The sequence below is a fragment of the Eptatretus burgeri genome, chromosome 15, assembly GCF_056783735.1.
Source record: "Eptatretus burgeri isolate ZD-2024b chromosome 15, Ebu_testis_v1, whole genome shotgun sequence".
Lineage (NCBI taxonomy): Eukaryota > Metazoa > Chordata > Myxini > Myxiniformes > Myxinidae > Eptatretus > Eptatretus burgeri.
In genome coordinates, this window is record NC_140975.1 from 2,843,908 (window position 1) to 2,866,646 (window position 22,739).

Genomic DNA, 22,739 nt, shown 5'->3' on the forward strand with positions numbered 1-22,739 from the left:
GCTATGGGGTCCAGGGAACGTGTGTGCGAGTGCACCATTATTTGTTGAACGTGCAGTTTAGAAGTTATTCATTTGCAAGAGGTTATGTTTGTTAAAGTTTATTGTATGAGGCATTGAGATTCCCTGAGGTTCGGAAAATTTTACAACTCCGGTGAATGTCATAAATTACACAAGCTGGTACGTGAAGTTATTGTTATAGGTTGTCTTTCATGTAAATAACTGTTCATTCGGAAAAGGCACATTCCACTTGGCAATATGAATGACACTTCATCATGTTTGGGACAGCTGAGTAGCAATTCCTCGCACAAAATGGTCATTGAGCCATTACCACTTCAGAATCCATTTTAATTTCAATTCCTCAAGAAAATGTACGGCCAAATCCATGGTTGCTCCATTATGGAGGACAGAATTACATTCCAAATCGAGCTCTGAAGCAAGGAAACAGAACGTTATTATCCCTACTTCATGGAATACACTCCCCAGCAGTCCATCGTGATAACTGGGGAACACTGTGTTATAAAATGGAACAGTGGACAAAATAGCCATCTTTGAAGCTATGTTATACCCCGCATTAGCTTACACTGGTAAAATAAATAAATAATAATCTGAGATGGTGAATCTATAGTGGACTGTGCAGAAGTCTGGACAGGGTAGATTAAGGAGATGTGGGAGAAGAAAGGACTGGAAACTAGAGCAGCAGAGGTCTGTAGAAGTCGGGCACGTGTGAGCGAAGCTAGGACTCTATCCGGGCAGGACTGTGTGTAAAACGAGTGACATTTCAGCCATGAACTCGGCCGTGTCTGATGGCCGTGTTGACTATACGCACGCTCCCGCTTGCCTATTGGTGTCATTACCCGGCACCTGGCATTCCGATACATCACACAGGAGAAACGGTGTTTGCCCGATTCTTTCCCGTAACATCCTCTCTGCCTCTTCTCTGATTCACTCCACGTTTGCAACCTGAGTATTGTGGCCAAGAGCTAAGGAAAAGAATTAAGCTTCTAAACTCAATCCTTTAATGTATTGTCCACATGTCTTTTGTGTTTTTGGTTCACGAGTCAGTAAGTGATCACTATATTCATCATGGGTGTGTGTCTGTCTGTCTGTCTGTCTGTCTGTCTGTCTCTGACTGTCCCGAGCATAGCTCCGTGGGTTTTGATCCGATTCTGATAAAATTTGGGTGGGAGGTTTATATCATGATTGAGTTGTGTTTTCCTGAGAATGGGCGTGCTGCGCCCATTATGGTGGAGCCATGCCCAAAAAACGTGTTTTTAGGGGGTAGCCGGTTTCAAGTTACATCTTCTCTGAGGGGGTTTGTCGAATCTGGCAGGGTTTTGGTATTTGGTTAGCCCAATGGCACCTGCATAGCCCGACGGAGCTCTATTTTTTTTTTTTCATTTTCGTCCCAATACAAGGTCAAGGTCACAAGGTCACGAACTTAGAAAATGTCAAAAAAATCAATGAATTGGGCATCGAGCTCCTTGGGTTTTCAACTGTTTCGAATGAAAGTTGGTATGCAAGTAGTGCTCTTCGAGTACTACAACTTTCATCATTTACGTTTTTCCCAATTCCCGCCAGTTTGCCCGTGGCGTCCCCTCGAAGGTCAAAAAATAAAAAAGGCGAACCGTGTACATTGCTCGTGATAAAAGTGTTTTTATCCCCAGGCCTTTTGAAAAAAAAATAATGGGGATATTGTAATTGGCTCTGTCTGTCTGTCAAAGGAGCTCCTTGTGAGCCAACGGCCATCCATATCTAGTGCCCAACTGTGTCTGCGGACGTCCTCCTGCAGTTGGGGTCACTTCTTATTAGGAGGTTGGTGGCAGGATTTGCACTCCGGCCACCGTAAAACCCTTCATTCCGCAAAAACGCAAAAAAATCTGAAAACCCACTCCGTGGGAGTACCTCCTGTGCAGCTTCCCTTCGCAGGGCAGCTCACCGGATGACGGGATTGGGGCAAAGCCTTCGGGACCCCCAATCGTTGATAGGAGGGAAACCACGGGGTAACATCCCTGGGTCAGATTGCGGGAGAGTGTGTCGGAGTGGTGCTGAGGTGTCGTCCACCAGACGGCGGTCTCCTTGGGTTAACCTGAGGCGGTCCCTTCGGGTGGGTGCCTGGAATGTCCTATCCCTAAGAGAGGATGATCACCTGTCTCTGTTATCATCTGAGCTCAAGCGTTTGGACATTGGGATTGCAGCTCTCTCTGAGGTTCGGAGACCGGATTGCGGCGAGATAATGGTGGGTGGTGACACCTACTATTGGTCTGGTCGCTCTGATGGTTACCATACCCAAGGAGTTGCTGTAGCTGTGTCCAATAAGCTGACCCCAATGATAATTGAGGTAACACCGGTCAACGAGCGTATCATGAGATTAAAGATTCGTCACTCCTTAGGTGTCATTTCCCTGGTCTCTATTTATGCTCCGACTGAGGCGAGTGATCTCACCGTGAAGGATGCATTCTACGCCACACTCGAGTCTGTGGTTGATCAGTGCCCCAGACGAGATACACTTCTAGTCTTGGGGGATTTCAATGCATCGACTGGAACTGATAGGGACGGTTATGAGGTGTGTGTTGGTCCCCATGGGTCAGGAACTATGAACCAGAATAGCACTAAGTTCCTTGACTTTGCAAGAAGTCATGGACTTAGGGTGGCTGGTTCATGGTTTCAGCACCCACAAGCTCATGGCTGGACTTGGTATTCCAATGCTGGCGGTGTGGCAAAGGAGATTGACCATGTCCTCATTGACGGTCGTTGGAGGATGATCCAGAACTGCAGGGTCTACCGGAGTGCTCAGTTCCTCAATACTGACCACAGGCTTGTTGTAGCAACTCTAAAGCTGCACCTTAAATCCTGGAGAATGGTACCATCCCAGCCGAGGCTGGATGTTGCCAAGCTCAGGGATGAGAGAGTAGCTGAGGAGTTTGCGAACAGGCTGAGTGGACACTTGGGGGGTCTGGGTGCTTTGGGGGGTCCTGAAGAGTTGTGGAGCGCCTTCAAGACCACCGTCCTTGATGTTGCCGGTGGATGCCTTTGAGCTCACCGCAGGGCAAAGAAGAATTTTGTCTCTCAAGGGACACTGGATACCATTGACCAGAGTCGCAGGGCCAGGCTGAATGGCAGAGCTGAGCTGTTCAGGGAGCTGAGGCGTAAAACTGTACGTGCACTGAGGGTGGACAAGGAGGCCTATGTGCGAGGAATCTCTGAGGGGGTAGAGCATCACCTGTGGACAGGTGATTCTCGTCCCGCTTACAGGGGAATTCGCGCATTACGTTCATCCAAGCCCATCCCTCGGAGCACTACAGTTCGAGCAGAGAGTGGTAGGCTCTTGACAGAGGAGTCTGAAGTGAAGGCCCGCTGGGCCGGTTACTTTGAGCGGTTGTACCAGGCTGATCCCCCAACTGTCGAGTTGGACGTCAAGGGTGTTACAATCCCTGTTGCTGACCCTCGAATCAACTGTGGTCCACCTACGCTTGTGGAAACACGGGCTGCGGTGAACCAGTTGAAACGGGGCAAAGCTCCAGGGATCTGTGGCATCCATGCCGAACTTCTCAAGGCTGGTGGAAATGCTGCACTCGTGTCGTTGCATGCAGTTTTGTGCTCTGCCTGGAACACAGGCATCATCCCAACTGACTGGAAGAGGGGCCTTGTTGTCCCTCTCTGGAAAGGGAAGGGTGATCGCCAAGACTGCAACAACTACCGAGGGGTGACGCTGCTCTCAGTGCCGGGCAAGGTCTTTGCTCGGATAATTCTCGATAGGGTTCGCCACCATCTGCTTGAGCACCAGCGTCCAGAGCAGTCAGGCTTTACACCAAAGAGGTCAACGATTGACCGTATCCTTGCACTTCGTGTCCTCACCGAACGCAGACGAGAGTTTCGGCAGGGGCTGCTTGCAGCCTATGTTGATCTCTGTAAAGCGTTCGATTCAGTGAATCGGGACGTCCTCTGGAGGATTCTTGGTCTTCGTGGGGTGCCACCAAAACTGATCGATCTGATGTCTGAACTCTACTCTGGTACTGAGAGTGCTGTGAAGTGTGGTGGTACCATCTCTGACTTATTTCCAGTTGTTACTGGAGTTCGTCAGGGATGTGTACTTGCCCCCACACTTTTCAGCACTTGTATGGACTGGATTCTAGGGAGGATGTCGGAGAGATCAAGTTGCGGTGCGTCATTTGGGAATGTCAAGATCTCGGACCTTGACTTTGCAGATGATGCAGTCATCTTTGCGGAGACTTTAGACATCCTCTTGGGGGCCCTCGAGGTGCTGAATGAGGAGTCGGAGCCGTTGGGATTACGGGTTTCTTGGGTCAAAACTAAGATCCAGGCTTTCGGTGACATCTTGGATGCTGCTGTCCTGTCTGTGTCTGTTTGTGGTGAGGATGTTGAGGTCGTGGAGAGATTCACTTACCTTGGCAGTGATATTCATGTCTCTGCTGGCTGCGAGTCAGAGGTCAATAGACGTCTGGGTCGGGCCTGGGGAGTCATTGATTCACTGGATCATGGGGTGTGGCGCTGCCGGTACCTGTGCGGGAGGACGAAAGTCCGAGTCTTCAGGTCCTTGGTACTTCCAGTCTTGCTCTATGGGTGCGAGACTTGAACTCTGACCAAGGATCTGAGACGGAGACTTAATTCCTTTGGTACCAGGTCTCTTCGGAGAATCCTTGGCTATCGCTGGTCGGATTTTGTGTCCAACGAGCGGTTGCTGAGAGAGACTCGGATGAGATTTGTTACCTGCATAGTCCGTGAGCGTCAGTTGCGGCTGTATGGACATGTGGCTCGTTTTTCTGACTCTGATCCTGCTCACCAGATTCTCTCAGCGAGGGAGTCTCATGAGTGGAGGAGGCCAGTGGGTCGACCACGTGCCTCATGGTTGCAACAGGTTGACCATCATCTCAAGGAGATGGGGATGGGCCTGGCATCTGCCTGGGGGATGGCCAGACGGAGGCCCCTGGAGTACCGGCGGAAAGTGGACGCAGCGACGTGCTGTTCTGGCACATGCTCCCATACCTGACCTGACCTGTCTGTCTGTCTGTCTGTCTGCCATGCTATCTCCTAAATTCTCCTCCTGAATGCAGAAATTCACCAAACCTGGTCGTTATGATCACTACATGGCAAGGTGTGCGATCAGTGTCAGTTTTGGCCCCACCACCTGGGGTGGGTTCAAAAGGTCAAATGCCAAAAAATGCAATTATGGCCAGATTTTTAAACAAAACTTTGTGCAATCAACATTGGGGGCCGCATGAAATATGTATTGGCTTTTTGGTTCATGTACCAGGGGGTGGGGACTTGGGGTTCAAAACAGAAAAAAAATTAAACTGAAAATTTCATATTGGATCAATCCTGGTGGAACTTTTTGTCAACTTTGCTTTACGTGGGAAGCGTCGGCATTTGCGATGGTGCGTCATCGACTTCGCTCTCTTTATTTTTACATCCGCCATCGAAGGTGAAGGAAGTTATGTTTTCACCCCTTTCTGTCTGTCTGTTACTTGGCGGAAAAAAAAAAAAATTGCCATGTATGTTGGTCTGTAATGTCTGTCATCTGTTTATCTGTTTGTTTGTTTGTCTGTTTGTCACACAATTTTTGGTCACAGTTTTCAAGCAATCATTTTGAAATTTTTTGTGTGTGACCGGCCAAGGATGGTAACGCTAAATTTCGGTGAAGATCCAAATCCAGATCTGGATACGAGAATTCTTTCGTTTTTAGCTCGCCTGTTCGAAGAACAGAGAGCTATAGTGATACCCCCGGCGTGAGCGTGAAAATGTTAAAGTTTTTGGTGCAAGTTATTTAGAAGCTTGCCATTCATTTAATATGTGTACTAGGATGGTGATATTTGGCATGGAGGTTCCTTTGGGGTATATTATTGATGTAGTGAAGTTGAAATTAAAAAGTAATTTGAAATGTTTTAAATTTTTGACCTGTTTTGAACTTAACTTTATTGTAGCACATCAACGTTAAAGTTTTTGGTGCAAGTTATTTCGAAGCTTGCCATTCATTTAATATGTGTACTAGGATGCTGATATTTGGCATGGAGGTTCCTTTGGGGTATACTATTGGTGTAGTGAAGTTGAAATTAACAAATGATTTAAAAACATTTTTAGCTCGCCTGTTCGAAGAACAGAGAGCTATAGCGATACCCCCGGCTTGAGCGTGAGAATGTTTAAGTTTTTGGTGCAAGTTATTTCCTTTCTAATGTTTTTATCCACTACACTTTTTTACTGATTACAATACACAAATACATATATTGCTTTAAAATTATTTGGATCAGACTTCACTGCAATGCTTTATAAAAAAAACATTATTAGACTAGTCTTTAAAAACGATAAATGTATAAACAGGCGAGCATTGGGTGGCTTTGACACCAATTCTCTGGTTAACTGATTCTTCACCATTGAGAGATGGGGCTAAAAAATGGTATTGCATGATATCTCAAAAAGTTGTGGACGGAACTTGGTGGAGATGTTGGGTGTGTGACGAGGAATAATTGATTCAAATTTGGTGAAGATCTGAATCTGGATCTGATAATTTTTAAAGTGATTCTTCACCATTGGGAGATCGGGCTAAACTAACTTCGAGCACAATATCTCAAAAGGTTATTGATGGATTTGGACGAAACTTGGTGGACAGTTTGGGTGTGTGACCACGACGAATTGATTAGATTTTGGTGAAGATCCGGATACAAAAATTATTTAATTTTTCAAGTGATTCTTCACAATTGAGAGAGAGATGGGACCAAAAATGACAAAGTACTGGATAGCACGATATTTCAAAAAATGTATTGGGCCTGATATGTTCTCGTGGATCAGGCGTTGTGTGGCGGAATTATGCGCTCTACCAAGTACCTTTGTAGTTTGGTTTGTAATTACTGTATATTTATGGACAATAATACATTGAGTACTGGGTTAATGACCAACCTCTGTGATTGTGAAGTAATTTGATGCAAGTAGCATGAACTAAAGAACCAATGTATGATTAACTTTTAGAACAAGTCCCATTAATTACTGGGATCATCTAGCATGTGTGTAGTTTAATAAAGTCATTCCTTTGTAACTGGCCTCGCTCTGCTCCTTGGTGCAATTGGTCATCGAGATTGCAAGAACTAATTCGTTCAATCGTTCTTGTGATCGGATCTTCGTGAGTGTGTCGTTGATACCTCCATGCCCCCAGTTTGCGACGGTTAGCCAAGCACTGCATTAGACATTTGACGACCATGGAGTACGTCGTCCCTTATGTCCCTGTGCCATGACGGCTGCAGAACGCCCACCTGACGTCATCCATTGAAGCCTTCCCGATTCCGACGTCCGCGTATCCTCGGGAGTACAACACGCTGCCCCCAGCACGTGCTCCAGACCCTTCGGAGCAGTTGAGGTTCACGCAGGCAGTGGATCGGAGTGGAAACGGCCCCATGCAGGTATGTTGTACATTGCATCTTAAAGGTCCCATCAACACTCAAGTACGTTTGCTATTAAAATCCGAATTCTCATGTGTGGACCCCTAATCAAAAGAACATTTGTTATTTGTGGATTGCAAGCTGTAGTCGTATGACTCAAAATAGTAGTTTTATTTTCATTAAATCGTTTTTTATTATTATTATTATTATTATTATTATTATTATTATTATTATTATTATTATTTATAACATTTATTGCAGGGGTACTCGGCGTTGAACGGTATATTTTTGTGGGGGAATGAAACACTTCTCTACACCCACTAAGAAATGGGGTCGGGGATCATTTAATATTACCTTTCATGCAGTTACAAAGGCTTAGGCACTATGTGGAGTTTTTGAAATGGCCTATAATGGTTGCCTGTCCCAACTCTCAATCCCATGAGATTTGCGGAAACCCATGTTATTGCAACTGTTAAGTGACCATGCCAATGAGACCCAAAACCAAGAGATCGCAAAATCACTTCGCACATTGAGAAATGTACTGTACCCAACAGGGTGGTCACAAAGTCCCATTACCCACTCACTCCCCACCCCCACCCCTCCCCCCAATCATCATCTCCCCTGGTACGTTTCATATATATACACACACACACACACACACACAGGGTGTCCCAAAAAAAATGTACTCACTCTTTAAATGATAAATACGTTGTTTATTTACTTAGAAACAAGATTAATGTATAAATGCATGTTCAAACTGACGACCATCACATTCCAAACACAGCCGATAACGTGGACCATTGGATTCAACAGCGTTACGAATCATTTCATTTGGAACTCCAAGACATTGTCTTTCAATTTCCTCTTTCAGCTCATCGACTGTTGCTGGTTTTGAGCCGTAAACCTTATCTTTGAGATATCCCCATAAAAAGAAATCCATTGGAGTGAGGTCTGGGGAACGCGCAGGGAATTCAACACTACCTCTTCGCCCAATCCATCTGTTCGGAAAAGTTGCTTCGAGATAGGCCCTTACATCACGGTGGTAGTGGGGAGGTGCTCCAACTTGCTGAAGGTAGATCTCTTCGTCACCAAATATCTCTTCTACACGTGGACCGACGGATTCCTGCAGCAAGTTTAAGTAAACATCCCCAGTGACAGTTTGGTCAAAAAATAATGACCCTAGGATGCCCAATGCTGATATCCCACACCACACAGTAACCCCTGGTAAGTTTAAATGGTGTTCCATAGTAACATGCGGATTTTCAGGAGCCCAGTCGGTGCAATTGTGTCGGTTAATTGAGCCATTTAACTTGAAGCTGGCCTCATCGCTCCAAACAATTTTGGATGGAAATGATGCATCTTCTTCGCATTTGCCCAGGTACCACTCACAAAATTCAGCTCTCCGGTCAGGATCGTCTTCATTTAGAGCGTGGATTAATTTTGGAATGCAACTTTTCCAATTAATTCGCTTCAAAATGCGATAGGCGCTTCATTTTGGGATTCCTGTCTCAAGAGCCATTTGTCGTACAGATTTCCATGGGGATCGGTGGAGGGTTTCCAGCAATTGATTTTCCTTTGCGGGGGTGGTTGATGACCGTGGTCTTCCTGAATGCTCCTTATGGACGTCATGCACAGTTCCATCTGCTTCAAACTTATCTTGGATGCGAGCAATGGTGCGTCGCGTTAGTGGATCTTTGTGAAAATGTCTTCTAAATTGTCTTTGCACTTCCATGATGTTTTCGTGCTTCCAGTAGCACTTCATGATCAATTTTCTTTCTATCAACACCATGTCGTACTTCTGCCATTATAAGGGTCAATTTGATCTGAAAAAAATGAAAAATTCAATGAGTTATGAGGAGCCAAAATGTGAGTAAATTTTTTTGGGACACCCTGTGTGTATGTATATATATATATATATATATATATATATATATATATATATATATATATATATATATATATATATATATATATATATATATATATATATATATATGTATATATATATATATATATTGGGTGGTTGCTAGACTACCCCTTATTCTCAGTTTTTCCGTCTGTCTGTATGTTTGTTTGTATGTAATGAACAGTTCTGGAGGTCAGGAGTCTACCGATTTTGATGAAACTTGACAGGTATGTTCATACCAGGATATAGTTGTATGTTTTTGAGCACCGTTGCTATGGACGCCACCGTTGCCTAACAACGGGACTTTGAAATTTTTGAAAAAAAGCTAAAAAAATTTTTTTTTCAAAAATCTGCTTCCGCGCTTTTATGTGCACTATAATCAACCTCTTTGTCAAAGATTTTCAGCCTGATCCGTCAAAAACTATGACTAGTATGCAATTATGTAGCGACCACCCATGTCGCCTACCGGCTTGTACATGGTGAGGCCGTCCGTAGTTCCGGTTTTGGTGTCTTGCCCATCGCTGCTATCGGCTTGTCCCGTTCTCTGCCAGGCCTGTTATCGATCTCTCCACCCGTTCTGCTAACTCCGCCTTTTACTCCCGCCGTTCTGTCATCGCCTGCGACTCCGCCTCCTCCTTCCGCCCTTCTCCGCCCACGCGTCGCTGACTCCACCCACCCACCTGGTTATGTCTACTACTCCGCCCACTCGCTCTCAATCCTGCCTTCTCCACCCATTCGGCTCCCCACTCCGCCTTCTCCACCCAAGTCTCTCCCTTCACGCCTGACGGTTGCGTCTCATTCTCTGGACCGACGCTAGCTGCACGAAGTGCCACAAAGCAAGAGACGACGCGCCAGCTGTCAGGGAGGTATCGCCCAGCGGAACATCCCACCAAAACGTATTGGTGGCGAGATCGGGCAATCGTGCAAGGTATTAAGAGACCGTTTGCCTCATCTCCTCTCCTCCTTTTTCTCTTCATTAACTCCTCTTCATCGGTGTGTGTGTGTGTGTGTGTGTGTGTGTGTGTGTGTGTGTGTGTGTGTGTGTGTGTGTGTGTGTGTGTGTGTGTGTGTGTGTGTGTGTGTGTGTTGGTGCCTGTCCTCGTTTAAGTTAAGATTGTACAATAATTATATCGGGATAACTCTGCTCTGTGTCTGCTTTTGTAAGTTGCTTGTATATTGTCGCACCTATCACATTTCTTCCTATCCCTGCATTACACACAACAATAAAACTATTCACTGTTCCACATATCTTTCTTCGCCTGCTTGTAAATAAATTATTATTTTTAGAAATGTTCCCAGCTCCTTTTTGTCTGTTCTTTTATTGATTCAGCATGGTCCATATCCTAGCTTAGCCGGGACTTTATTCCCAACGATCCGTTCCTTTTAGCCAGTACGTCCTTGGCAGTGTCACTCAGCTGCATCTGATCCGGAAAAGTGATTCGGTTCGGACAAGATGTACCGAGGGCGTGTTCCCTGTAATTAAATCGCTGATTAATTGGCTAACCCGTTTAACCCATAGACGGGAGGACCCTCGGTCACGCGGTTGAGTTATTGGCATTCACGGTCGGTTAGCGACCCGCCACGTCATGGAATTATCCGCGTCCGACGGCCTGCAATTCCAGGGAGTCTGGTGGAAACCCGAGATAGCTTTTCCCCCCTGGTGGTCTTCTCACCCAACCCCTGGCCCACGACAATATATTGTGTATATATATATATATATATATATATATATATATATATATATATATATATATATATATATATATATATATATATATACATACATTATTATATACACATTATTATATTAATACGCTAAGCCATATTTTGTGGACATATCTCCTCCGAAACTGCCAGACGGCTTCTCACCACTTTTGGCATACGGGTGCTCTGTGGTCTAATGTACAGCATAGGCGATGTGAGATCGCGCCAGACGGACAGGTTTGGGAATTTTTGGCGATTTTCTAATTTTTACATTCGTTTGCACGGCGACGTGTGACGTTACGACGTCATGACATCATCGGTCATTCGCTGATGTAATTACGTCTGTCGTCGACAGACCGTCACCGCTGAGAGGCGTAATGCCACTCCTAGAAAACAGCGTCTGCAATGTAAAACCCTCTTCTGCACATACTGACTACCTCAGAAGGTGCATTTGACGCAAAAAATATATAACAAGAAACATTGTATATAAAGAAATTCTATAAATCACATTGTGAACACTGGATATATTGATGTCCTAACGAACCCTCACTGTAGAAACTTTGTGCGGAGCATGGGTTTGGCTGGTGTTAATTTCATGTTCATGTTAATATTTTGGTTTTTATGACAATAAAATTCTTGTGTATTCATAGTTTACATTTATACCTCTTGTGTGTTCATTATATTCATTTATCAGGTTCTGGGGGGAGGCGAAGAGGTCTTGATAAACATCCTGTAGATTATTGGCTAAGAGGCATTGTAAAAGTGTGACCTGAGGAGTGGAATTTGATATTATTTGTCGATTGGATGCTTGTGAATGTGCCATTGATATTTCTGGGTTAAGTTTGCCCCCGATCTATAAATATGGTGCCGTTCAGGAAGAATAAGAAGATTACCGATAATTTGACCACTTCCAGAAGACACACACACACACACACACACACACACACACACACACACACACACACACACACACACACACACACACACATATATATATATATATATATATATATATATATATATATATATATATATATATATATATATATATATATATATATATATACATATATATACATATTGTTGCGGGTCGGGTGAGAAGACCACTAGGGGGGGAAGCTATCTCGGCTCCCACCAGACTCCCCGGAATTGTAGGCCGTCACACACGGATAAATCCGTGACGCAACCGACCGTGGACACCAAAAACTCAACCACGTGACTTAGGGTCCTCCGTATAGTTAATTCGGTTACCTAAAAATAACCACATCATTTAATTTCCCGGGGAACACGCCCTCGGTACGCCTTGTCCGAACCAGATCACTCTACGGATTGGATGCAGCCAAGCGACACTGCCAAGGACGTACTGGCTAAAAGGAACGGATTGTTGGGAATAAAGTCCCGGCTAAGCTAGGATTCGGACCATGTTGGATCAATGGAAGAAAAGACAAAAACGAGCAGGGAACCTTTCTAATAATTATTTATTTACAATGGGCGAGGAAAGGTATGTGGTACGATCAAGATTCATTGGGGTGTGTTATGCAGAGATAGGGGAGAGAGGTGTGGTGCAGCAAATAACAAGCAACTTATAAAAGCGGACACAGAGCAGACCTAACCCGAAAATAATAATAACGATCTTCTGCAGGTTTACTTACATGGACAGGTGCCAGGACACACACACGCACACACGCACACACCCAGAAACAGAAAACCCGATGAAGAGGGATTGAGGCAAGACAGGAGAGGAGTTGAGGCTACGGTCTCTCGGTACCTTTGTATAACTGATACATGGTACCCCAACGCGCCACCAATACGTTTGGGGGAGTGCTCCGTGGCGCGTCCGTCTCTCGCTTCGGGCAGCTCGCGTCGAGACCGTGGGTGTGAAGGAAGGGCTTGAGTTCGGAAGGCGGAGTCGAGGTCCAGGTTGAGCAGCAGGGCAGCAGAGAGAGGGAGCAAACGGACCCGCTCTGACCTTTTTGGGCACGGGGGGAGGGGCACCCTGAAACTCGGTGATGTCCCCCGAATCGGGCGCTCTGACTGGCCCCGTCCCCCTGCGATGGCCGGAAACTGCAACACTCCATTTCTGGCAAGATGAGCCTATGCCGCAAAGATGTCCAGCTCAGACCTCACGACATGATACGAATCGCCCACACCGAATTCCGCGCCATGCTTCGCCTTGCAAGAACCCCCGGGTCGTGCGTTGATGACCGGCCGAGGGCAGCGCCGGTCTCGCACGCCCGCTTGGGCGCCCCCGACCAGCGGGCGTGCGCCTGCTCCAATGCGCTGGCCTGGTCAATACACCCGCTCCGTGTGCGCCAACGTGGCCCAAGCTGTACAACATGCCCCCGCCTGATCACAGCTTCGCTGGCTATAGAGCCGAGAAGGTAAGATGTTATGGCGAACCCATGCACAGACAGTAAGATGTGTCCATTTGTGCCCTGCTCTGTATGATAACAAAGTGTCACGAGTGGTACATTCGTGCCCTGATCTGTACGATAACAAAGTGTCGCGAACAGTGCACGGGTTTGCCTTCGAGCACATTCCGTACAGTGCGCATAGATCTGCCATTACGCTCGTGGCCAGCGCTCCCCCGATTCTGCTATCGTGTGCGTGGGGCGAAACCCGATCGATATAATTAGTCCAGAAATGGGTTGAAAGGAACGTGCCGCTTGCGCCTTTCACACTCGCATCCCGCGCAACGTGGCATGGGGTTGCGTTTCTATCATCGGCCTCAGTACGCGTTCCGTTCAGCGTGGGCGTCGTGCCGGGTGTGTTTCATGTGTTGTGGAAAACACCATTGGGTGGACATTACCGCTGTGAGTGCGTTTGGCAGGCTGTGTTTTGTACGGAGGGTTGTGGGCGTAGTGTCTGCTTGGCCTTTGCTGAGGACCCACCTCACAGCGCAGGGTGCACGTGGCTCAGATTTACCTCAGGAATAATCAGAAAATAAGAGTAGAAATGAAATGAAGAAGAAATGATGTAAGCAAACTGAGCTATGAGATCATCGCAATGCACGCCCCTGTTGTCCCGCTAGACAAAAGGGAAGGACTATCTACACGTATATTAATGGAATAACTGTCTTGGAACCACTATCTGTTGGATGCATGCAGTTCTGAGAACCACAACTATATATATATATATATATATATGTATATATTGTGCGTGTTTTGTGTATATCTCATTCTAACCACTGACTCAGCGACTGATATTAAAGATCGGTACCTTCCGGGTGACGTAGAGAGCTTAAATTTTGTACACCGATGGACATCGAAGCCAATACACTGGGGGAAAAAAAATCACAGAACCATTGGAATGCATCTGTAAATGAAAATATAAATGAATGAAAATAAATTTCTGAAAAAAATCCACGTGAATGACCCTAGACAATGGGAAGCATGGTAATTTTGTGTGCTGGACAGAAGTCGGAGCCGATATAGCAGGAAAAATAAATAAATAAATCGCAGAACCATCAGAAAGCATCCGCAAATGACAATATTAATGAATGAAAATAAATAAATGAAAAATCAAATGCAGGTGAGCAACCCAAGTCAATGGGGAAGCACAGTTCGTTGTTGGTTTCAATGTTTTAATAGTGTGAACAAACGTTGGTACATCACGGGAGATGAAGGTTGTGGTAAAGTGTCATTGAAATTGTCTGTGTAGTTTCTGAGAATAAAGCAAATACCTATTTGGTGTGGGGGAGAGGGTGGGCAAACCTCCTGCAGAGTCCCTTCTGTGCTATATATTTATTTTTCATGCCGTGAACAAATTTTGCAACATAACAGGTGATGAAGGTTGTGGTCAAGTTTAATCGAAATCGTGTGTGTAGTTTCAGAGAAGAAGTTGCAAGTGTTTGTGGACTGACGGACGGACAGACTGACGGACGACGCGCTATCCCATAAACTCCCCGGAACTACGTTCCAGGTGAGATTTAAAAAAAAATTCATACTTATTCCCCATGCGGAGTACTTGCCATGTGCCAAGTTTAAATTTTTTCCTTGATGCGGTTTCGGAGATACGGAGGTCCAAAGTTTTTCCAACATGGCTGCCACACCACGTGACCTATTTTGTGTCAATCTGACAAGCAGTTGCCGAGAAAAACCATACTGAAGTTCTGTGCGAACAAACAAACAGACAGACAAATGGACCCAAATGCAATACCCTCTCCTCTGGAGAGGGTAGATATGGCAATTTCTATATCTGATGGCCATCTTAGATTTTATGAGGAGGACACCGACGTCAGGCACCCCTCCTACCCCCCCCCCCCCCCGGGATATGTTTATACAGGTTGTGTATCTTACCTGTACCAAGTTTGGTGCTTTTAACCGACGTATCATGATTATTCACCGAAGCCACTCGACTATATGGACTTAGCCCGAGTGAGTCCATGATAAGCAGTTGTTTCCACATGTCATTTATGGATGCTGTTGATACCACATAGTTCGATTTTACAATTTGCCATGTGACATTTTCAACTTGGATCTTTCCTGAAATTCATTCAAAATTAAACAAGGACAAATGCGTCCAAGAGCAGTGTCCTAAAGGTTTTGTCGGCTAAAAAAAAAAAAAAAAAAAACACAACAACTTCCGATATTTCGTCACGTGCGTTGATTAAGCCAATTGCGAGACCCGTCATAGTGTATATACGTATTTACGAAATATAGTGTATTTACTAAATAAATAATGTATTTACGAATTTACAAAACATTAAATGGAATAATCTTTAAATAGTAACGTGAAATTTTCGAAACTTTAAAGCAAATGTCCGAATATATTTAAAAGTTCATGATAGACGCTCTCAAAAGGAACCCTCAATTCGAGGATGTGTACAAGTGCTTAGTATTTAAGGAGATCCGGATCGTGTATATAAAAGAGCCGAGTCCGAATATAAAGGTTTTGTCTACACAAGAAGAAGAAGAACAACAACGCCAAGCTGTTCGTTTCGCTACGCGAGACGCTGCTAAAAGTAGTTTGTTTAATTTCCTGGAAGTGATCCTTAGCCTGCCTGGTTGGAGAAGTGCAAGCACAAACAGCTGGAACTACAATAAAAGTTTGGTCAAGGTCTTTTCGAAAAAGCCTCACCTGAATTGGTCAAGATCATCAAGAGCATTATTTATCACGTAATCTTAGTAATAATGAAGAGGTTCTAGACACCTGTATACATGTAGTTGTCATGTATTCGGGCTGTACAAAAAGGATGCCTTTCATTTCTTGTGTTGCTCCGCTAAATGCCACATTTACACTCACACATGTTGTTTTTTTTTTTTTGCATTACCTCGGTTTCTGATTGATCCTGGTGGTAATCTTTGTGCAGCGAGTGGCATATTCTGAGGAGGAATTGTGGAAAGAGCGTCATGGCTCGCGTGAGGTGCTCAGCTCACATGAGAGCCTTCCTCGAGAACTTGACCGACGCAACTCGCCTCTTGAAACTCGTCGTATCTCTCCTGCCGCATCCAGCTCTTCCAGTTCGGAGCGGCTTGTCCAGCCAAGTAGGACTGGTCCTGGACGCTGGCACCCTCCTGGTCCCACCCCGGCCATGCTTGTTGCCGTGTCTCAGCCAATGAGAGCAGAGTCTCGTATTTCGCCAACACCACCTCTTCCCCCACCCCCTCCACCTACCTATGTCCCTACTTTAGAATCTTATGATGATACACTACCACCTCCACCACCCCCAGCTCCCCAAGGAACCACAGTATACAACACGATGCCACTACCTTCCCCACCAGCAAACAGCAGGGCTCAAAGGGGCTACGAGACCTTGCCTGCCGTGCCACCAGTTACAGGGTCGGACAATAGGAATGAGCAGCAGCATTGGTACGAGAGGGAAAAGGCCCGGTTGGAGGAGGAGCGCAAGCACAAACAGCTGGAACTAGGGCGGCGTGAAGAGAGCCTGCAGTCCCGGCAGTCCGGTGCTGGCTTTGCAGAGAAGGATAGCAACTTGCAACAGCACTCGAAGGAGCCCGTTCCTTCCCACAAGAAGGTGCAAACTACCATACGTGAACTGCGACCACAACAGCAGCCTCATACGGTTGACCGCCGTGACCTTCTGTTTGTACTGCCACCAAATGAGGCCAAGCATGAACAGGTTGACCCACTGTCACCATCCCCATGGAAACGAGATGAAAAGGAGAAGCGCGAGAAGTTGCAGCAGCAGGAACTACTGGGCATGCTCGAGCGGGAGATCTGGGAGTTGCAGAGCAAAACCGAACGATCAGCCGAAGAGGGTGATCGGCTGCGCAAACTTTTGTTGGAACGAGAGTTTCAGCGGAGGCTTCAAGAGACGAGGAGTCGTGTAGATGATGATGATGATTATGATGATGAAGAGGATGACGATGGGGCTCCGGTAAATATCCTTTTTCATTTCACTCGGTAACCATGAAGTGGAGCTTGTAAAGTGTGATGTAACCGTTCGAGTGTGCTTGCTAATGAGGAATGCGATAAATGCTGGCTGATCATTTTCTGCAGGATCCAAGGTGGCAGCAAAGACAGCAGCAGGAGGATAATCGGCATCGTCTGCAGGCAAGTTGCACCGTGCTATGATGGGCATGCAATGCTTGGGCAGAAAATGTAGGGAGAGCAGGTGCAATGTGGCACTCAAACACTCAGACTTTGCTATGCGGTGGGTCTTCTGTGCGGTATTTACTTCCCTTTTCTGCGATCACTGATGGCTGTTTTTCCTCCCTCCTGGCCTGTGCAACCACACTACAGGCTATCCCAGCCCTGTCCGTGTTAGAGTTGGTATGTCGGATTCTTTGTATTGTCTGAACCTGCATGCCATTGACATCGGACATATGTTATCTCATGCTGGTGTTTGACTGATTTTCCCTGCATTATCTGCATGCACACTTTCATGTCGGTTCAAATTGATTTGCCACCACTGTACTGTTGTTGGTTCTGCTTTGTGTTGTTAACTCTCAAGAATCGTAATCATGGTGATGTATGTGTGTACATTTCACTCGTCACCCATTGACTACCTTGAGCATCATGTGAAACCTGTCATGTTCAGGGATTAATCCTTCTCTGAGGTAGTAATTTAAGGGAAAGGTCAACTCGACAGTTGACATAATGACTGAGTAACGGATGCCCTGTCTCTATTTAGCCATGATCAGATGGATCATCCTGTTGTCACCAACTTGCATTCCATTACAGCAACTGGGATTGGAGGAAATTTGCTTACATGGTGGAGTCCCAATAGAACTAAACTGTGCTGTTGGTAACCGTTTTCGTATTACCAGAGTTGTTTCAGAACTGCTAGGAGGCAGATGTTTAAACACTCGAACTATGATTTGATGCCAAGTGCTGTGAATGGGGCTTATGAGGGGTGTTGGAGATGGGGTGAGGGGAGAATTGTGAGCTCAATCATTATCTTTTGATGTGTACCATCACTCGTGGTGGTCAAACTTTAGTTTAACAGTGCATGAAAACAAACCCCATGCAGTCAATTTCACCACTTGCCCTCTTCATCTAAGATGCTACATGGAAAAGTTGTGCTGTCAGTTACAGGAGGAAGAACGAGCACGACAGCAAAAGGAAGCGGAGGATCGTGCGTGCCAGCAAAGAGAGGCGGAGGATCGTGCGCGCCAGCAGCGAGAGGCGGAGGATCGTGCGCGCCAGCAACGAGAGGCGGAGGATCGTGCGCGCCAGCAACGAGAGGCGGAGGATCGTGCGCGCCAGCAACGAGAGGCGGAGGATCATGCGCGCCAGCAACGAGAGGCGGAGGATCGTGCGCGCCAGCAACGAGAGGCGGAGGATCGTGCGCGCCAGCAACGAGAGGCGGAGGATCGTGCGCGGCAGCAGCAGGAATCAGAGCAGCGTGCTCGGCTGCAGCGGGAAGCGGAAGAGCGTGCACAGCTGCAGCGGGAAGCGGAAGATCGTGTGCAGCAACAGCGGGAAGCGGAGGATCGTGCGTGTCAGCATCAGGAAGCGGAGGATCGTGCACGTCAGCAGCGTGAAGTGGAGGATCGTGCACGTCAGCAACGTGAAGCGGAGGATCGTGCACGGAGATTTGAGGAGCAGGTAACTGGCAAATGTTTTTTTTCTTTTCACTTCTTGTACAAAGGATCGAAGCTTGTGAAGGAGTTAGGACTTAGAATGGACCGTGACGTAACAGTGGAAAGAGGGGGAGGGGTGGGAACACACCAACAATAGCAAAGTAGAGGGACAAAATAGAGGGAGCCACAAAGGAAGAAAGGACATTGGGAAGAATGAGTGGGGGTGGTGGGGTGGGGGGATGAGCTGGATATCGGTGTAAACTCTCAATCACAGAAGTGGAAGGGAAAACTGGGTTTAAGTGGAACAACAAAAATGAAGATTAGCATGAGTGAGTGGGGGAAACCTTATAATCTGGAAACCTACGAATATGTGGGCTTGGGGAAGGTCAATAGGGGTAGAAATGATCACGATTATGGATGGGGGACAATCTTGATGGTGGTGAACAGCTGTCGTGAAGCACTGGAGGGAAGAATGAGATTTAAGAGAATGTGGAAGTTGATTCCAAAGGTGGGAAAAAAAAGAGGAACTAATAAGTCGAGTTTAGCAGTGATTCTGGATTTTGGAAGTTTCACCAAAGGTTGGTTACTAGCGGACCGTGTGCACCCTGTAGATATCTGGGGAGAGGAAGGGGGGGATATGGAGAGAGCAGCACTCTATAAAGCTGCGGATGAAGGCCTTGTCAATGGAGAGGAGTTCAGGTGTGTCAAGGAAGGACTTTGTGTGACGGAGGAGTGCAGTCGGCGGCTGGCTTTGAAATGTGGTTTGCCCAAGAAAGATTGCAGCTGATAGCGAGCCCCAGGAGTTTGAATAACTGAACTTCCTTAAGAGGATTGTTAAAAAAGTATATGGGGGTGAGGGGTTGCCATACCATCCTTTCAGAGTGAGAGAGAGTGTGAGATTTGTCAGGATTGAAAGATGTATTCCAAATGTTGGACCAGCTCATAATTGTATCAATTATAAACATTTGTTGTGTTGTCCCTGTGAAAATTGCTTTATGAGTCGACCCACCATTTTTCTTTGTTCATGTCCTCTCCCTGCATCATTCATGTCTTCTCCCTACAGAGGCAGCGAGAAGGTGAGTACTATGCACATTTGGAGACAGAGCGGCGGCGGCAGCAAGACGTTGTAGATCACCAGCTGATGGGTGCAGATCTTGGCAACAAGCATCCTGCCCCACCTGCTCGCAACAAACACCTTCCTCCCACGCCGCCTCAGCGTAACCCCTTGCCTAGTAAGCCACCTGACTCGGTGTACACTGCCACAATGATACACTACTATGGAGAGGGAGATGAACGTGATTTTGGGATGAGTATCACGCATGCCCTGCGGCCCCCTGTGACTCGCCTGCCACGCCCCCTCTCGGATGGCTACGCTCTAGCGACCGCCACCCCTTACCGCCCACCCGCTTCTGCCAGCAGCCTGGCCAACCTGATGCAACACGGCTCCCCACTCACCTTTGTCTCACCCGGAAATTCTACAGGTATAACAGCCTGCTCTCTATTGCCTGCATATCCTTACCTGCCTTAACCTGGCTCTATTTTCCTGCCTCACCTTGTGTTGCTTGAAGAGCTGCCCCTGGAATGTTTTCCTACTCTTTTTCACCAGCAATAGCATTTGCTTTTTCACACGTGTTCTTATCAGCAGCGTTAACATTACTCGCAATAACCATGGAAATAACAGTAAACCTGTGTATTTTTCTCATTCATGTGGATTGGCGGTTTTTTTGATGTTATGGTTGTTCAAGTATTGTATGCAATGTCGTAGTATAGTATGTACATCATCCCAGGCATGAACAGCTACTCCTCAGGAAACACACCGGGAGTGATTGGTTCCCAGGAGGTGTACCGTGACCCACGAGAACGGCTCCTGGACCAGCAAAAAGGGTGTGTGAAAAGTGGTTAAACCAGTACAGTGGTGAAAATGAAAGCAATACGTTTCAAACACAGAAGTTACTGAGAAACTTCTTTCATTTCCCCATTTATTTTCTCCTCATCCATGACCCTCTTCCTAATTGATGACCCTCCTGCTCTTCCATGTCCTTCCTCCACCATTATGCTGCTCCCATTACATCCACCATGAGCCTTTCCCTACATACACCATGACCTTCCTCCTCCTCCTACATCCAGCATGATCCCTCCTCTGACATCCACCATGATCCCTCCTCCTACATCCACCATGATCCCTCCTCTGACATCCACCATGATCCCTCCTCCTACATCCACCATGATCCCTCCTCTGACATCTACCATGATCTCTCCTCCCCTCCATCCACCATGATCCCTCCTCTGACATCTACCATGATCCCTCCTCCTCCTACATCCACCATGATCCCTCCTCTGATATCTACCATGATCCCTCATCCCCGACTTCCACAATGACCACTCCTCCTCCACCATGATCCTCCTCCTCTCCCATGATCCTCCTCCTCCTCCTACATCCAGCATGATCCCTCCTCCTACATCCACCATGATCCCTCCTCTGACATCTACCATGATCCCTCATCCCCCTACTTCCACAATGACAGCTACTCCTCCACCATGATCCTCCTCCTCCTCCTACATCCAGCATGATCCCTCCTCTGACATCTACCATGATCTCTCCTCCCCCTCCATCCACCATTGATCCCTCCACTGACATCTACCATGATCCCTCCTCCTCCTACATCCACCATGATCCCTCCTCTGATATCTACCATGATCCCTCATCCCCGACTTCCACAATGACCACTCCTCCTCCACCATGATCCTCCTCCTCTCCCATGATCCTCCTCCTCCTACATTCAGCATGATCCCTCTGACATCTACCATTATCTCTCCTCCCCCTACATCCACCATGACCCTCCTCCTCCTCCTAATCCAGCATGATCCCTCCTCTGACATCTACCATGATCCCTCCTCCCCTGACATCCACCATGACCCTCCTCCTCCTACATTCATAATGACCGCTCCTCCTCTACCATGACCCTCCTCCTCCTCCTACATCCAGCATGATCCCTCCTCTGACATCTACCATGATCCCTCCTCCCCCTACATTCACAATGACCGTTCCTTCTCTACCATGACCCTCCTTGTCCGTCCTCTTTCACTGTCCCCCCCCCCACATCCCATGCTTGTTGGTTCACGGGCGCCAGCTGTGACCACTATTTTCGTTGTTTGTGTGTCTGTTGGATTCGCTATATATGCTAGATATCCCTTATTGTCGGGGTGTGTGTGTGTGTGTGTGTGTGTGTGTGTGTGTGTGTGTGTGTGTGTGTGTGTGTGTGTGTGTGTGTGTCTGTCTGCAACGCGAGGCTCCATAGCACAAACCAGCAAACCCATTATTTTTGAAATGGTAGTCCTTCAAAAATAGGGTGTCTATTTACCGTCATTTTTTATGAGGAGTGCCAGTTGGCAAAATACGCAATAGGAAAAATCTTGCCGGGCAGAGGAACAATTGTATGTGAACCAATACGTCTTGGCAATGAATCTTCGTCGGTGGATCGGTCAGAATGAAAAGCATCGTATCCAGCGCTTCAATCCTAGCGAATCCCTCGTCGCCTACCGGCTTGTCTATCTGTTTGTGACTCTCTCCAGAGTAAAGCTCCGTGACGTTTGATGCGATCTTGATGAAACTTAGACACAAGCTAGATATCATGGTCTAGTTGTGTCTTTTTGTATGAGGGGCGTCCCACGCCCCTTGTGGGTGGAGCCACGCCGACTTGAACTTTTTTTTCTCACAATATCATTTCCTACAAGCTTTGCGTAATGTCCATAAGT

At 46.6% G+C, this 22,739-nt stretch overlaps 2 protein-coding genes across 18 annotated transcripts in view; one reads left to right on the forward strand and one right to left on the reverse strand.

Moving 5' to 3' along the window:
• The window catches only part of AFDN (afadin, adherens junction formation factor), a 77,947-nt gene that overhangs the window by 54,100 nt on the left and 1,108 nt on the right, over positions 1-22,739 (forward strand). For 8 of the 17 annotated variants that reach the window (XM_085857071.1, XM_085857072.1, XM_085857073.1 and 5 more), the window contains 7 exons: positions 7,251-7,406; positions 16,307-17,335; positions 17,458-17,511; positions 17,701-17,730; positions 18,490-19,008; positions 20,047-20,464; positions 20,771-20,867. In XM_085857071.1, the coding sequence (XP_085713197.1) occupies positions 7,251-7,406; positions 16,307-17,335; positions 17,458-17,511; positions 17,701-17,730; positions 18,490-19,008; positions 20,047-20,464; positions 20,771-20,867 (2,303 nt within the window). Of the gene's footprint in view, positions 1-7,250; positions 7,407-16,306; positions 17,336-17,457; positions 17,512-17,700; positions 17,731-18,489; positions 19,009-20,046; positions 20,465-20,753; positions 20,868-22,739 lie in introns of all 17 variants that reach the window. The other 9 variants (XM_085857076.1, XM_085857080.1, XR_015051691.1 and 6 more) reach the window with 8 other exon arrangements.
• CTSO (cathepsin O) overlaps positions 8,075-22,739 on the reverse strand; it is a 41,488-nt gene continuing 26,823 nt past the window's right edge. The window contains exon 8 of the mRNA XM_085857088.1: positions 8,075-9,208. Within this exon, the coding sequence (XP_085713214.1) occupies positions 9,165-9,208 (44 nt within the window). The 3' untranslated portion in view covers positions 8,075-9,164. The remainder of the gene's footprint in view (positions 9,209-22,739) is intronic.